Source organism: Phascolarctos cinereus, unplaced genomic scaffold (genome assembly GCF_003287225.1).
Source record: "Phascolarctos cinereus isolate Bilbo 61053 unplaced genomic scaffold, phaCin_HiC Scaffold_5;HRSCAF=322, whole genome shotgun sequence".
Lineage (NCBI taxonomy): Eukaryota > Metazoa > Chordata > Mammalia > Diprotodontia > Phascolarctidae > Phascolarctos > Phascolarctos cinereus.
In genome coordinates this window covers 28539211-28557258 of record NW_027555958.1, presented here as the reverse complement: position 1 = coordinate 28557258, position 18048 = coordinate 28539211, and the positions used below count along the sequence as shown (strand labels likewise).

The window sequence follows — 18048 nt, the reverse complement described above, 5'->3', positions numbered from 1 at the left end:
TAGGCTCACTTATAGGTTTATAGATTAGAGGTGGAACGGACCTGAGGGACCGTCAAGTTTTAACACCCTCATTTTACAGATGAGGAAATGGAGGCTCAGATGGATTAATTAATTTACCCAGAGTCACGCAGCTAGAGTTAGGGATGGGATTCAAACTTGGCCCTTCCTAACACCTAGTCTAACACTCTGCCCACTGCACCACCTTGCCACCACTGTATTTAGAGATTCAAAGCAAGTCCTTCTGAGAGTGAGCCCATCTCGATGAATGTGTCCTAGGCAGTAGAGTGGACATAAGGCCCAGAGGAATACATAGTATTGCTATATTGCTTATGATACAAATTACACAGTGCATGAAGAGATGTAGCAAATGTTATTTGCTGTTTATTCATTCATTCATTCTGTCATTTGGTCATTCATCAAGCAGTTATTAAATGCCTACTGTGTGCAAAAGACCTTGGGGAGATGCACATCAATCAACAAGCATTTATAAAGTACCTACTATGTGACAGGTACCAGGTTACAGATGCAGTGCAGTAATCTCTATCCGCAAGGAGTTTCCATTGTCGGAGGAAGACAGCAATACATAGATAAGTCTATTCGGAATAAATATAAACAGAATAAATACAAGGTAGTGGGGAAGGGAGGGCGTTAGCAGCTGGAAGATGGTGCTTGACCTATGTCTTGAAGGAAGAGAGGAATTCTACAAAGTGGAGGTGAAGAGGGATGGCATTCCAGGGGACAGACATGGAGTGTAAAGACATGGAAATGGGAGATGAGACATGTGAAAAACAGAGAAAAGGCCAGTTTGGCTGGATCGCAGAGTGTGAGAGGGGGAGTCACATCCAGAGGAGCCAGAAAGACAGGCTCAGACAAAGTCGTGAAGGAATTGTCCCCATGGAGCTGATACTCCGCCAAGGGAGACCACACATTATATTGGAGTATGTGGGATGAATCATAAGGGACCATAGATGAATCATTTAAAGCTAACAGGTACCTTAGAGGTCATCTAATCACACTTCCTCATTTTACAGATGAGAAACTCAAGGTCATATAGCTAGGTACTGACAGAGCTGGGATCTGAAGCCCATGTCCTTTGACTCTCTATCCAGTATTCTTAAAATGTTGCACCCTATAGCCTCCTAATAAGAAATGTGTTCATGTGCAAAGGACTATAATGTAGAATAGAGGGCAGGTGGGGTGAACCCACAGAAATCAAGAGGAAAGTCATTCGCTGAAGCCAATTAAAAACACCAATCCAGGGTCAGACTTCTTGCTTCCACATCCCCACTGTCCTGTTTGGAAATTTCTTCCTTTGGAAACCCTGATTACATTAACAGTTAAAATCATCTGCCTACAGATATTGAGAGGTTCACAAACTACATTTCCCCTGTGTTCTTTCTGCCCTTACTATGGCATGATCACCACCACACATCTGATTCTTAACACTCTCCCCTTTGTCATTGTTGCTGTGTGTGTATTTGAGTTAGTGCACTAAAATGCTCCCATCCTAACATGCTTTTGCTTTCTACAAAATACAATATTAGTAAAATTGATAATTATGTTTTTTTAATTATCAAATGGGATAATATACATAAAGTGCTTCACAAACCTGTAAATATGAGCTATCAACAACTGTAGGAATAGAATTTTGAGTTTGACATATTCTGGGTAAGAGACATTGGGTAATCCTATACACTCATTATTTGAACAAGGTAAGGTTGAATGAAATCTAGTATCAATATTGGTAACTGGTAGAGAACCAGGAGGGGAAGGGGTAGAACTCTATAGTTATTTGTGCCCAATCACATCATTCTTTGCAATTCCAGAGTATCACTGAAAGTGCTAAGTTTTGGTTCAAAAAAAGAAATTTAGCCCAACAATGATACCGTCCCCTCACACAGAACTGGTATCCAATAATCACCAGTGAATTCATTTCCTTATTCCCATTAATTAGCCCTTTGAAAGATGTCTGTTGAACTGTGCTAGCCCAGTTGGCATGGATGAGTCTAGATTTATTTTTCTTTAGGTGCTCATTAGCAAGCATATTGTTGACAGTGCTACCAAACATCTTGACTCCCCTGTGTTTTCTCTAACCTTAGTGTGGAAAGGAAGGATCCATTGGCTGCCCTAGCCCGGGAATATGGCGGCTCCAAGCGGAATGCATTGCTGAAATGGTGTCAGAAGAAGACAGAGGGTTATCCGGTAAGGAATGAACATCTTTCATTGGGAAGAGTCTCATCATGATGGCGCTCATGGACCAGCCGGTGTGTGGCCAGCCTCACAGTGCAGGGGCTTAAGTAGTTAAGATTCCCCTTACCCCCTGGGCATTTCCATCCATTTTTCTTTCCAAATGCTCTGTCACTGCTCAGATAGGCGGGCAAGCATTTCATGTGTGTTTTAATTTACACAAGACATTTGTCTCTTAACCTCTTTCAGACTCAGTTTCCTCATCTGTAAAATGGGGAAGGATAATAGTACCTGCCTCATGCTGTTGTGAGGATGAAATAAGATAATATTTGTAATGTACTTTACGAGTTTTAAAGTCCAATATAAATGTTAGCTGCTGTCATCATCCATCCATCCATTTATTTATTTGGTTATTTATTTATTTATTTGGTTATTTGTTTATTTGTTTTTATCTAAACCAGTGAAGGCAGGAAAAGCTGACAAACGTTGGAAGGGGCCTCCCCTCTTAACTCTTCCATCCCTACCCTTTTCCCAATACAGTTCATCCTGTGATATAAAACAAATGGCCCCATATTTCCAAACTGTCTGTGAGGGCATATGACAAGCCCCAGAAGCTTGAGGTCAATAATATCTGTACAACCTTTATACTGTTTTCAACTTGTAACTGGGTTGTGAACTAAACTTGGTCAGGATTGTTGATTACATTAATATAAGGAACTCTCAGAGGAGGAAGCTCCCTCTCCCAGTGAAGTTTGACCTTTTTTGCAGTTTATGGTCTTAGGGAGTTGACTGGAACCCCAAAATGGTACCTGAATGACTTGTCCGGTGTCTCCCAGGTAGTCTGTGCCATGGGCAGGATTCGAACCCTAGATCTTCCTGACTTCCGCCATGAAATCATACTGCCTCTCAATGAACGTTAACTACAGACCTTTTTCTAATCAGATTTTCCCCAGTTTCCACAGTCATATACACACACATTGGGATAGCAGGGTTTTGTAAAGTTTCCTTGATGTCATCTGTTTTTTATGTGACAGTCATTCCTGTCAAATGAGTAGGTTGTGCTAGATGAAATCTGAGGTGAAATTGATGCTCCCATGTTTCCTGCTGCAGTGACCTGCCTCTTGCCATTTTTAATGAAGAAGAATAGTTAAGTGAAACTGGCAAAATGACTATCCAATAGTGGGTGTAAAATTCCACTCCCATAGTCTCTCCCTCTGTACCAAGATGAAGAAATCGTTGTAGGGCGAATGGATGGAGGGATGGATGGATGGATGAAGGGATGGATGGAGGGATGGATGAAGGGAGGGAGGAATGGATGGAGGGATGGATTGATGAAGAAGCATTCTATTTGTGTTCTATGTGTCAGATACTGTGCTAAGTGCATTCTCTCCATTGCACCCTTGGCTGTCCCATACCCAGGGTCCCACAGGCAGTAAGCAAAAAGATTGGCATTCAAACCCAGATCTTTGTGACTAGCAAATCATCCACCCCCAAGCCTCTTACTGGTAAATGATGACCGATGTAATACCCTTTACCCCTGCCTCCTAGAGGTGGATAGAGAAAAGGATAATGATGGGTAAGAAGCAATTCTGAGACCTTCTGAAAAAAAAAAAGCCAACATAAATAGATAAGATGCTTGTCATTATTCTAATTAAATTAGGCCAAGGATCTAGGCTCCCTGGTGCTTCCACTCCTGAATCAGAGGGTGACATCTCCTAAAGCAGAAATGAGCAAAGCAGCCTCGGTTTAGGGTTGGTCAACATCTGGAAGTATTTCCCAAACCAAAGCACACTGGATAAAACCCCAAACTCATTTACCCCTGAGAATTTGTCTTCCCTTAATTTTTCAACCCCTTCTGGACCCTGAGGTGGGAATGTAATTGGTGGATTTCTGAGCTATTTGCTTATCACTCGATGATGCTGTTTGTTAAGAGCTGGCTATGGTCAAGGGCACTGTGTCAGCAGCGGTGTGCCGGGGCCAACTTGTACTGTTTCTTGAGAGCTGACTGTTAAATTTTCAATATGAGCATTTAAACCGAGGAAATCAGCAAGTGCTATAAATCAGGGCTTCATTTATTGTTTTCTTAATTGTCTAGCCTTGAATAAGTGATGGGAAAAATATTAATAATACAGATGAAACCCACAGTGTCCCGTGATGGTTTGGGAGATCTGGTTGTTAAACATTTCCCAGCACGCCCTTGTTCGTGAGTCTTTAAAAGCTGTTTTTGGTGGAGTGAGAAAGCCAAGAAAAAAATGGACAAAACCCAAAATGTTTCCAAGGTCACTTAGAAAATGGGGATCTGTAATTGAGGGAAAATATTAGATAAAAAAATATGTAAAAAAATAGAGACCCACATGGGAGAACAATGGGTAGAAACATATAACAACAAAATGATATCCCTCCATCAGTAGGAATTTATTGTGTCTACTATAAGAGGCAGAGTGTGGAGAGAACACTGGGAAGATCGGGGTTCAAATCTCACCTCAACACATACTGGTTGTATGATCCTGAGCAAGTCTCTCAAGAGCTCAGCCTCAGTTTCATCATCTGTAAAGTGAGGATAATAATGGTATCTATGTCCCAGAGGGGTCGTGAGGATCAGATGAGGTAACATGCAAAGTCTTTTGCATACCTTAAAGTGCTATTTAAAAATTAACTATTATTATTATTAGTTATTCCTAATTACATCCCCAATGTCACCTGGCTTGCCTCTCTGCTCCGCCCTTGCTTACCAACTTCATCCCTGGTTCCCCCCACCCCCGACTTCCAGTAAGCATCCCTGATGGAATTGTCCCTTCCCCTCACACACGACAAGGAAACTGGAAATCATCTCCCACCATTTTCTTCTTGCCTGCGGTCATTAATGTGCCAGAATTGCAGCTCGAGAGTCCTTGTCTAGTCCTTGACTCCTCTGAAATGTCAGCATCTTCCAAGACGGCACGCAAGATATTCAGTGGGCAGGGGAGAGATTCCATTTTCTGAAGGAGACTCATCATGGTTGTGATTTAAACAATGGGGAAAAGATGCACTGGTGAAATTTTCCAGTATGTTTTGAATATAAAAAGATCTCTGGATGAAAAACGATTTAAATGATCACCTGGTATTTAAAAGTAGGCCCTTGATGAAGGCTTTACACATAGAAAATACTGTTTTCAGAGGAATAGAGAAGAATGACACTTGCCGTTATCCCATTAAACAAATCATTTTGGCAGCTGTATGGTGAGGTCATTTAATAGTACCAGAACTAATCTTAGATGAAAGATTTAAGAGACAGCAATTAACAGGATAATAATAGGCCCTAAGTCCGAAACTTCCAGGGAGAACATTGCCTGTTTTTAAAAATGTCCTTCAAATTTATAAAAAAAAAATTTTTGTCTGTTCTCAGTCAGTCAGAGGCTTTTAACTATTTTTGGTAATCTGGTGGAGCCTGTGGACTCCTTCTTGGAATAATCTTTCTTCAAATGAATAAAATAAAATGAGATTACAAGAGAAAGCAAATGTCAGTGAAAATGAAGATGCCACTATTTTTCCGGTCCAAGTTCACTGACTCCTGAAATCTCCGTGATTGGGGGTCTTTGGACCCCAAGCTAAGAACCCCAACACTAAACCAAAGGTAGTTTGGAAAACTTGACAGCTCAACACCTCCTTCCCCCACTCAGACCTGCCTTGACTTCTCAGTATCTGTAGTCTAGAGATTAGCCAACAGGAGGCACCCATTGGGCCCAGATCACCATCCTCTCCAAAGTTCTGTCCAATGCTCACCTTAGGTTGATCTCTACCAAGGTACTGTAGAAAACCATGAAAGAATATCAGTGAAGCAGTGAGTATTTGTTGGGAATTTGTTGGTACAGGGAATCATGGGATCTTAGATCTAGACTTGGAAGAGGCATTGGAAGGGCCATCTTGCTCAATCCTCCTATTTTACAAGTCAGGAAACTGAGGTGCAGGAAAGTCAAGAGACTCCATGAGATCATAGACAGAAGGTCCTTCAAAGGCTCTTTGACGTGAGCCCTTTATTTTACAGAACAGAGCCCTGCCTCTGGGGTCAGAGAACCTGGGTTCAAAACCCACCTTGAATGTTTTCCGCCTTAAGTAAGTCACTTCATTTGTCTGAGCTCAAGTTTTTTCATCTGTTAAATAAAGGCATTCAACCACATGGCCTCTGGGGCTCATCCAGCTTGACATCTGTGAGGCTAAGAGCCTGAGATACCTTAAAAAAAGAAAAGAATGAGAGAGTAATTGAATATTGAAATGTATGATGCCAACTCTAATTCAAGTAGGAGGTCAGAGAAGGGAGGGGTGTTGGGCTGGAGTGGTTAGCCAAGAAAGCTTCATGGAGAAGGTGGGCCTGAGAACTGGCCTTGAAGGATGGATAAAAATGCAGATAAATAGAGGGGGGAGGAGGAAGGTATTTCATTGGGTCTAACAGTAGTAATAGTAACTGACAAATATGGAACTTAACAGAGGCTAGATCTGTGATTTCATTGGTAGAATTTCTCCCAATGCAGGTCAGCATCTTCTCTACAACTTCTAATCCAGGGGTGAAGAACCTGTGACCTTGAGGCTACGATTTGAATTCAGTCAAAGGACCACACTTGAGGACCTAGAGGGCCACATGTGGCCTGGAGACCATGTATTTTTAGGGAGCTTTCTGGGGCACTAAGAGTCTAAGGGACTTCCCCAAGGTCCCCTAGCCAGGATGTGTCAGAGTCAGGATTTGAACCCAGGTCTTCTCTCTGTCTACCTTGTAGAGCTCTCCTTTTGCTGTAATCAGATCAAAATGATCACTCCTTCCAGAAAAGGGATCTCTCTTGCCCCGTGGCTTCCTCTCACCATCCCTGTAGCGTTCCATACCAACGTGCAGTGTTGTTTTATTCCATTAGACTGCAAGCTTTTTGAGGGCAGGTGCTGACTCTCTTTTGCATTTGTGTCTCCAGAACTTAGCACAGTGAGTCACCATCATATGCTTTTGAATTCATTCGTGCAATAAACGCTTGTTGACTGACTGATGAATTACCAGGCCACCTAGCTGGGAGAGACCTTAGCGTGTGTGAAGGGAAAAGGCAAAGAATCAAGAGAAGGAGATCAGAGGGGCCAGGGCTTGCAGGAGGTTATGGAAGAGAGGTCCATCGAGCAGGGCAAGCTTCCTTGGGAAGCCAGCCCTTCTTATCTGATTCCGTATCGGATGGTTTGCCCAGTTTGCCTCCGTGCTTTGACTCCCTGTTTCGTTTCACCACCTTCCTCCCAGTCCCTCATCCTGGACTCCTCCCTGGCTCTTACCCCTGACATCCAAGCTGTTGCCAAGGCCTGTCCATCTCACCTGTGCAGCATCTCTGAATACACACAGCATTTTCTCAAGCTCCGACACTACCTCTCATCACTTCACACCTGGACTCTTGCAGTAGTCTTTTGTGTCTGCCCGCCCTCTCCAACTCATCCTCCATTCAAGTGATTTTCCTAAAAAGCAAGCCCTGTCACTCCCCCCCCCAAAAAAAACCCCAACGGCTTCCTGTTGCCTCCAGGATCAAATACACAATGCTCTGTTTGGCATCCAAAGCCCTTCCTAAACTAGCCCTCTCCTACCTTTCTAGTCTTCTTACCTCTTACACATACTCTTCCATCAGGAAGACAAGCATCCCCCCAGCCCAAGACCCCTAAAATGTTACAGACTGAAGACTCCATGAGAGAGTTTCCAATCCATTTGGCAGAAAACACAGTAACTTCTGCCTTAGGGTCCTAGCCATTAGGAAGCAGGCATCCTCTCCTGGAATGACAAAGAGAAAGTCACCAATCTAGAGGACAGTGGTTCTCAGAAATGGGTTGAAGTCACCCGTCCCTCTGAGACCCTCCAAGGGAATGGAGTCGATGACTCAGCCTCCATCATCAGGCTTTCAAACTGGAACTTGCAATCTTTTCTCTGGAGCGTCTTGTGTCTCTCACACATCTATAGCTAAAGCCCATTAAGAGGATAATCAATGGAGCTCCACGAGGATGAGTGGAAGGCTTTTTTAAACTGCAGCTGGTCTCACTGAATGTAAATATGAAAGCTGGAGAGGAAGGCTCGCTGAATGATAGGGATTATTCAAAGGGGGTAGGTAGCAATTTCCCTCCCCAGCCCCGGCTGCCAGATGCTCTGACTCAATCTGCTTTGGGCCTCGCTCCAATGCTCCTTCCTTTAGGAGACTTTCTTGTATTTCTCCCCCTCATCTAGTGCTCCAGACCTTTATACTCTGTTTATGTACTTAGGGATCAACAGTTCTCTTAGAGGAGCTGTGGGCAAGTCCCTTAACAGCTGGGGGCCTCAAGCAAGTCTCTAGAATAAACCTTAAGAACACTGTTCCACATGGGTAAAGGATATTTCTATACCAGGAGTTCCTTACATGGCACTAATAATACTATAATATTACATCATTGTGTATACACATATATATTCATATATGTCTCTCTATATAATATTGTGTTGATATGATAATTTATGTATTTTGTTATAATTTGTATTATGTATTCTATTAATATGGTATTATATTAATCACTAGCCCGGGGCAGCTAGGTGGTACAGTGCTTAGAGTGCTGGGCCTGGAGTCAGGAAGACTCATCTTCCTGAGTTCAAATCCACTTACAAGCTGTCTGATTCCAGGCAAGTCGTTTCACCTTGTTTGCCTCAGTTTCCTCATCTGTAAAATGAGCTGGAAGAGGAAATGGCAAACCACTCCAGTATCTTTGCCAGGAAAACCCTGAAAAGGGGTCACAAAGAGTCTGACACAACTGAATAACAAATCACTAGCCTGGTCGAACACATATTAGAGGTTGGTGATTTCATTGATATAGGGCTCCCCCCCAGTGAAGGAATTCTCTCCACTAAACAGATCTGTAAGTGCTGCAGCTTATAGCTGTAGAGCAGAGCTTCTCCACGTGTGGCCCCAGGATTCTCAGGGGTTCCCAAGAACCTTTCATGAGGTCCAAACCACTCTCATGCTAATACTAAGACATTTTAATTTCTAATATGGTAAATATTGATAAGCAGAGCCCACATAAACAAAAGCTCTTGGGGTGGGGGTCCTCAAAACATTTTAAGAGGTTGTAGGAGCCCTAAGACCAAAAAGTTTGAGAACCACTGCCTAAGACCCAGCAAGGCTGTGACTTGCCCAGGGTCACACAGCTAGTATGTGTCAGAGGCAGAAATCAAATCCGGATCTTCTTGGCTCTCTCTCCACTGACCACATGGCCTCTCATTTGTACCCCTGCTAGACTGTAAATACCATGAAGGTGGAGAAAAGATGGACATCTGTATTTTCTTACCTTTGTTACCTTTCTTGTGTATGTGCCCTTCTCTGCTCTTGACACTGTGGTCACACATCTCACCTGGAGTATTCTAGTAGCCTTCTGGGAAGGAAAAAAATCCTTTGCATTAAATATTTCTAACAAGGATCCAATACCCAAAATGTAGAGGGACCACATATAAATATCCTAGACCAAATGCCACTCTCACCGAGTGTAGTGTCCAAAGTACATGCCCGAGCACTTCTCCAAAGAAGAACTGCAAACTCTTAACAACAACATGGCACCTTGATCCAAATGCCTGCTGAATCTTTGTCTAATTACATTTTCGTTTAACCCTTTTGTGAGTCAGGCATTTTGATTAGACTTGTAAGATGTAAGTCTCATCTCCCTCTACCCTTAAACTTGAGGATCAAGATTCACCATCACAACTTGTTCCTTTTCTGACCTCCAGCTTCCATCTGCTTTCATGTCATGTACCAGGGGGAACCCCAGTCCTTCTCCCCTTCCTTCCCTTCTCCTCCCCTCCTTAGCTACTCTCCAGACCAGATCTTGTCTTTAGAGATAGAAGACCCTGGCATTGCCTGCTTTCGAGCACCCCTTCCTGAGTCAGCCAAGAACACCCACATTGCATGAAAACAAGGGGGAAAGTTGTATTTTCTTACCCAGGGTCCCCCAGGAGAGGAGGCTGAAATGTGCTTGTCCGAGAGGAGGCAGCCTGGGGGACACACAGGGCATTGGGGTCTATTTGTTATTCTTTTCGAGATAGGTCTCTGGAGGGCTGGATGCCCTGAGTTCAGAGGACAGTAAAAGCCTCTGGTTTATTTATGGACGTTCAGAAGGATTCTTTCTTTGCCTGACCTCGCCATGCAGATGGATCCTCAGTGGGAGACTGATGTCATTGTTGGCCTCTGCTCCGATGAGGCCCCTTTCTCAGTCCTGCCCACGCCTCATCCTGCTGCCGTCTTTGAAGCCCAGTTTGTTTTGTAGTTATTTAAGGCTTTCTAGACTAGACAGCGAGTATCCACCCCACGGCCAGTGCTGTTAGTCATTGTCATCTCTCTAATTGGTTTGGGAAGGAGAGGTGAGAGGCCTGAGCACCAGGGCAGGTTGGCAAAGTGGTAGAGAGTCTCAACTCACAGCCTCTCAGAGTGGGTGGCTAGACCAGCTCCTGCCTGAGCGAGAATCTCTGCTACATAACCAGTGAGGGGTCATGCAGCCTCTGCTTGAAGACCCCCGGCGAGCAGGAGCCCCCAGTTCTCCAGCCAGTCCACAGACATTTTTAAGCATCTGCTGTGTGCTGCACCCTGGCTCACCAATGTGCCTACTGTGTGCCAGGCACTGTGCTAAGCTCCAGAAGCCCCATTCTGCTTTGAGACAGCTCTCAGCGCTGAGAAGACTTCACTTCTATCAAACAGAAATCTGTCTCTCTAAAATATCTGCCCACTGCTTCCAATTCTGCTTCCCAAGGTCAAGACGTAGCCTTGAGAGAGAAGCATAGAAAAACGGGTGGTCAGGGGTGGAAGGAGACGCCAGTAGGCAAGAGAACTGAGACCCGATGGCTAATAGGCAGTAGCTTGACTTCTACTTGGAGCTGCAGGCTCCCAGCTAATCTGCAGTTTGAAGAAAAGAGAAAGTCTCACTGAAGTGGGCACTCCTCCTGACTGCTTATGATTCATCCAACCTTCTCTTCTTGTGCAGCTCTAATGCATGACCTCCTAAGTCACCTGTGGAGAGTCCATCCACTATGCTGACAGCCTTCTTTTGGGCCTTTTCACATTCCATAGGGTAGCAAGCAGTGCAAGCTTGTGCATCTGCTGTCCTTTGCCTTTGCTGTGTGACTGAACCCCTTCCTTTTCCATTCCCGTGTTTCCTGGATGAGAATCTCTCATACCACTTCCCGCATACCAGTCAATTAGCCGTAGACCACAGCTTAGCATCTATCTCTCTATTTACCTTCGGGTTGGTTACCTGTAGTTTGATTCTTTAGAATTTGTGGTGTTCCATGGTTCATAGTATCACCACAAGAGTATTTGTGTTTAAGAAAAAAAAGGGTGTGTGTGTGTGTGTGTGTGTGTGTGTGTGTGTGTGTGTGTGTGTGTGTGTGTATAGTCAGATAGCAGAGTTTGGAATCATAAAAAGCATTGCGTGGTTTCCCAAATGAAATTCTTTCCACTCTCTTCCTCTTATTAATCCTGGACATTCCTCATTCTGCTGTATCTATCCCAGATGATGGGCTAACTCAATGAGCTGCCCATCCAACTGAACATAGACATTTTTTCATCCATTCAGCTTTCCCTGTGTGAATTGTTAGGCTAAACTCTTTGGAGTAGCGGTGGCTCTCACTGGAGAGGGTCTGTAGGATTCTGGGACCTGAGGCCAACAGTCCAGTGTCACTTGCCAACAAGAGCACTTGGAGGACCACACCTTCTATAGGAAATCCCCCTTCCAATTGGACTGTGCCTTGGACTTACTTCTTGACATTGTGGACAGTACTGGATAGGGAACAAACACAAATATGTAAGACTCAACACTGTTCTAGTGAGGCGCCACCTGTTTTGTTGTGGTCTTATTATCCTCTTCCTTTGACAGTTAAAAGCTCATTGAACAAAAGCATCTATGTAGCCACAGCTACATACATACAGTGGGCTCTTCTGTCTTCTGTCCCTTTCGGTCAGCTGTGAGAGCTAAAGACCTTCCTAGGCAGTCGATTAACAGTATCTTATTTGTGACACTAGGGGCATTGGACTAGCTGGCCAGTTATTTGGTGTCTCACTTTTTTTAAGTAACTTAATTAATTTTAATAATATACAAATCACCAGTTGTGCATGCACACACACAACACAGACACACATATTAAGGCTGAAAAGAAAAAATATCTAGTGAAGTGTGGAAAAATAGTTCTTTTCTCCCAACCTGCTTCTTTCTCATCTTTTCTTCAAAGCTATCCTTAATAGACAAGTAGGTTATTTGTCTCAATCTGATAGGAATCAGAAGGCAGGTACAGGGTTTGGTCATTATTGACGTCTTCTTGATCATCTTTTGGGGGTCCTCCCACTGCATCCTGAGCCATCTCTAGTGGTTCTGATCCATATCTGGCCACTGGACCCAGGTGGCTCTGGAAGAGAAAGTGAGGCTGGTGACTTTGCTGATGACAGCCCTCCCCCACTTAAATACAGTCCTCTTGCACCACCTCCCTGATGTCATGGTCCCTTTGAAGAACGAAGAACGAACAGCAACAGCCATTGGTAGTAATAACATCTCAACCTTTTGCTGGTTGCTTAACATCTTCCCGTCTTTCAGATATCTTGAAAATTGCTCCCGCAATGCTTTCAAAATGGTGTTGCCTTCAGCGTGGATTTCTTCTGTATGTGTTTAATTGGGTCCAGCTTCCCTCCCCAACTTCTTCTTCACTACCATTTTTGCTTCCTCATATACGGAGACTAAGTTGTGAGTTCAGAAGCAGAATTATTGATGAGAAAAACTTTTTGTTATAAAACTTTTTTATTATAAAAATCCTGACAGATCTCTTCCATTTTTCTTTTTATCATCTTTCTTTTATCATCTATAAATGCATTTAGGATGATCCAGCTTAGGTGCGTCTCACATCAAGCTTCCCACAAACATATTTTCTCCCCACCACTCCCATTCTTTTCTCTTTTAAGAAGTAGTACTGCTTAATCTTTTACCATCCTCTTCTATAACATTTATTAAAATCCATTTGCATTGATATTTTTGGTCTTACATGGCCTATATTTCTCCCTGTATTCCTCTCCTTTCTATTTCCTAGAGAATCATCCCCTAAAACAAAGATTGTTCTTTTTTTATTATTTATTTATTTTGATTTAGCAACAATCACTTCCATATGCTTTTGAGTTTAAAATTTTTCTCCCCCTTCCTTCCCACCACCCTCCCCAAGACAGCACACAATCTAATATAGGCTATACATATACATTCCTATTAAACATATTTAAACATTAGTGATGTTGTAAGTAAAACGTAGAAGCAATAGGAGGAACCACCAGAAAGAGGAAACAAAACTCAACAGAAGAGAAAAAAAATTAACAAATAGTATGCTTCAATCTGCATTCAAATTCGGTAGTTCTTTCAAAACAAAGACTGTTCTTAAAGAAAAAGAAAGGAAAAAACCACTCAGCAAAACCTATCAACACATCAAAAAACCCTGAAAATCTGTGCAATGTTCCTCATCCTTTAACCCCCCCATTTCTGCAAAGGAATGGGCAGCAAAGGCAGGAGAGGGTCTTCCCCAACATTGGGAACCAATTCTGAGCCCTTGGCTGCCATGTCTGTCTTTTGGGGTAAGGAGATCAGTCATTTCTTGGCCAAGCCTGTTTCTGGGCTCCTTTGACCTCATGGTGGTTACATTGCCTCAGTGAGACTTCTGTGGGAAATTGTAATAATCCACGTCTTTGTCTTTCCTTTTAACTTCTTTCCATTTTTCATTGTCAGCAGTTTGTTTGAATAAGTCAGGCGGGAGTGGTTCTCATTCCATGACGTTGTTCTAATCAGCTATTGATTTTGACCATTGTCCTCATAGGCACATGGGCCAGGTAAACACAGAAAGAGAAGGAAAACCATTACCAGACTTAGGAGAGTTAGTGGGAATTTGTCTTCTTGGGAACATTGTGTGCATACAGATGTCTGGCCTGCCCCGTGAAGAACGAGCTCTAGGCCTTGAGCCACCATGTTGCCTGGGCTGCAGTAGGGTGACAGAGTTCAGGGCAGAATCATTGTATCCCCCTTAGCCTTCCTCTGTGCGGAAGAGCACCACCTAGATACCCCTTTGGAACGTGCTTGATCTGTCAACACGAAGTTGAAGGTAAACAGGATTAGGCAAAATGGTGCAGTAGCCAATGCTTCCATTCTCCCAGCTTCCTCTTCCAGTCCTGCTTCACCCACTGTGGAATTCCTCCCCCATGGCCTATGCAGTATACCTGGGGCTGCTCTGTTGAACCTTTAGTCCTTCCAGCCAGGCGAGTGGACTTGAGGAGCAAGACCTAGCGTTGAGAGAAGAATCCCAAATGGTCAGCCAACTTCTGGATCCCAAGGAAAGAAGACTGCATACCACTAGGCTCATGGCTAGTATGCAAACCAGCAGTCCACCTGGCAGTGGGCTAATGGGCCCACTTAGTCCAAGTGCCAAAGACAGAAACAAACACACAACAGTCCCTGCCCTCAAGGGGTGTGCATTCTATTGTCTTGGGGGCCATCTCCTGAAGCCTTTTCTAACTCTCTCCTTCCTCTAGTGATTTCATATTTACTTCTTTATGTAAATATTGTCACCGTCTCCCCCTTAAAAAGTAAGGCATTTAGGGCAGGGGCTATTCTGCTTTTGTCTTTATGAGTCCAAGCACCTGGTAGGTCCCTGCAGGGCACATAGTAGGCGCTTCATCACAAGGCAGGGTAGATGCTAGAAAAACAAAATGAGGGAAGATTGGGGACAGTAGCCAAATCCAGCTCATTTTTCAAGAGGGTAAGTTACAACAAAGAAATAAATTATAAGCAACTCTGTCCATGAGCATGCCAAGCAGCCGTCTACCAAGTAAGACAAATTTAAAACAGGAGTCTGCTTCACTCATCCTTGAGCCAGACAAATGAATTCTCTTCGCTAATTCAGAATTAGGTTTCAACAAGACAGGAATGCAAGAGACCTATTATTTGCATCCAGGGAAAAAAATAAAGAAGCAAATGGAAATGAATTTTAAAGAAAGTCATCTTAAAGGACTAACAGTGTTCTCCTTCCTAATTGAGGCATGCTGACCCAGCAGGCAGGGTTGCAAGGTCCAGACACTTTGGCAGACTGGTATGGGTTGTTTCAATCGTCCAGCTGACAGCCCTCTTGGGGGTATTTCTGCCTCAGGAGCCATCAAGAGGAAGTGGTTGGCACCTCTTGTTGACACACTACAATCTTTCCCTAGTTCCAAATGGAATTATTTCCCCCTTTGAGCATTTGATGGAGGATGGGCGAGTGGAGTCTGAGAACAGGAAGATAGGAACAGGAGATGGAGGGCCCTGGAAGGGGGTTTGTCCTTGGTCTGGATCAATGCCTGTGGAGTCCTGGAGTCAGAGGGAAGAACAAGATTGCTTTGGGATGGAGTATGATGACTGAAAGAGGTCCTTGATGGCCACCCCAACCCTAACAGGTCCTTCAGGAAAGCATATATCGGGGGGGGGTGGCATCTGTAGCAGTAACTTTTACTTGCAGATCATAGAGTAGAGCTGGGTGGAAGAAACTCAAGGTCACCTAGTCAAACCCCCTCCTTACTTTACAGCTGAGGAAACAGAAGCCCTGAAAAGTGACTTCCAAGGTCACCCAAGTAGTGAGTGGCAAAAGCAGGACTTGAACCCAGGCCCTCTGACTCCAAAACCAGTCTGTTTAACTCCACATGACTCCCCCTTCTTTGGCTGATGGGATTCATTTAAACTTTGCCCATTGCTAACTCATTCTGTCACTTGTGGGACAGAACGGAGAGCAGGGTTAGGAATGGTAGGGCTTGTCTCGGAGGGTGAGAACTGTTAGGCCTGTAGATTTTTTAGAGCTAGAAGGGATCTTAAAGGCCATCAAACCCAACCTGATAATTTTGAAGATGAGGAAACCGAGGCCCAGAGAGAGTGACTTGTCCAAGGTTGCACAGGAAGTAAAATGGCAGAGATGAGATTTGAACTCAGACCTGGGGACTCTATGTTCATTTCTAGTGATGAAAAAGAGAGGGGAGGGTGCCAGAGTGAGGGGCCTGGAAAGGCAGCGTTTGGAAAAGAAAGCCGAAGCCATTGGATTTGAGATGGGACCTAGGAACAGTGGTTAGTGAGGAATACAGAATGTGCACAGGGCTGCAGCTAATGGGACTAAGTGGGAATCGGAGACAGTAAGAGGCCAAGGAAAGAGAGCATTGGAATCATCAACATGGGAGCTGGCCAGAAGACACTGGAGGGGTCTTACGGTTGGGATTCGGTGAATTTTGGACATGTGGAGGAAGGATGAAAAAGATTTCTAAAATGCTTAAAGTATGGGAAGAAATGGGAGCAGTGGGGTGTCTTTTAAGGGCAAGGAGAATGTTGGTCACGTTTTCATCACTCATCATCATCTGTTGACTTAGCATGGAATAGTGATATAGAGTGGAAAGGGTTAAGGAATTGGGGTCCGAGGATCTGGATTCAAATCCTGACTTTGTCACGACTTGCCAGCTGTGTGACCTTGGGCAAGTTATGTAACTTCTTGGGGCCTCAGTTTCCTCATCTGTAAAATGGGAGGAGGGTTGGGCTCGATGTCCCCTAAGGGCCCTTCTGCCTCCAGATTGAGGATCCTATGACCTAGGTTTGAATCCTGGTTCTGTTACTTGCTCCCTATGGGACCTACCTTCATCCCTCTGAGTTACCTCCGCTGTAAAACCGGGGGGGAGGGAGGGGTTGGACCAGATGCCCTCTGAAGTCTCTTTTGGCTGTCAGTCAAGGACGTTATTATCCTTTGATCTGAGTTCAAGTTCAGCTAAGTGGCGCAGTAGATAGCGTGTGGGACTTGGAGTCAGGGAGATCTGAGTTCAAAGCCTGTCTCCGAAACTTACTAGCCATATGACTTTGGACAAGTCACTTCACCTTTCTCTGCCTCAGCTTCCTCATCTGTGAAATGGGGATAATAATAGCACCTACCGCATAAGGGGGCAGCTAGGTGGGGCAGTGGATAGAGTGCCAGGAAGACTCCTCTTCCTGAGTTCAGATCTGGCCTCAGACACTTACTAGCTATATGACCCTGGGCAAGTCACGTCACCCAGCTTGCCTCAGTTTCCTCATTTGTAAAATGAGCTGGAGAGGGAAGCAGCAAACTACTCCAGTATCTTTGGCAAAAAAAAAAGAAACAAAACAAAACCAAATGGGGCCATGAAGGGTCTAGAGCCAAGAAAAGACCTCAGAAGCCATCAAGTTCAACCCCCTACTTTTACAGATGAGGAAACTGAGGTGCAGAGAGATTATAGGATCCTCATTTTAGAGCTGAAGGGAACCTCAAAGGCCAGCCCCTTCATTTTACACATGAGGAAATTGAAGCCCAGAAAGGCTGAGGGGCCATAGCCCCTAGAGCTAGAAGGGGCCTCTTGACTCCATCAAACCCAATCTCTTCATTTTACGGACAGGGAAATGAGGCCTGGGGAGGTAAAGGGATTTGTCTGGGATCTACAGCTGAGGAGCAGAGTTGCAGAAAAGTTAAGTGACTAGCCCAAGATCACATAAATAGTAAATTGCAGAGCCAGGATTTGATTTCGTGTCCTCCAATGCCAAATCCAGCTCTCTTTTTGCTCCACCATGCTGCCTCCCTAGTAATATATGCATTGTCCCGAACAAACCCTGTGAAGTAGGTTCTGTCCCATTTTACAGATGGGGAAACCAAGGCTGAGAGAGGTTAAATGACTTGTCCAGGATTGTACCAATAATAAATGTCAGAAGCAGGATTCAAACCCAGGTTGTGCCTCAGTCCCAGTCAAGCCCTGTCCCCAGGAGGATCTGATTTCCCCATTGTGAGCAGTACCTCCGTTGTCACTAATCACATCCCCTCTCTAACTTAGAAGGTGT

At 44.2% G+C, this 18048-nt stretch overlaps 1 protein-coding gene across 8 annotated transcripts in view; it reads left to right on the top strand.

The window, feature by feature from the left end:
- SPECC1 (sperm antigen with calponin homology and coiled-coil domains 1) overlaps positions 1–18048 on the top strand; it is a 345436-nt gene that overhangs the window by 265988 nt on the left and 61400 nt on the right. For all 8 annotated transcript variants that reach the window (XM_078154748.1, XM_078154744.1, XM_078154747.1 and 5 more), the window contains one exon: positions 2100–2202. In XM_078154748.1, the coding sequence (XP_078010874.1) occupies positions 2100–2202 (103 nt within the window). The remainder of the gene's footprint in view (positions 1–2099; positions 2203–18048) is intronic.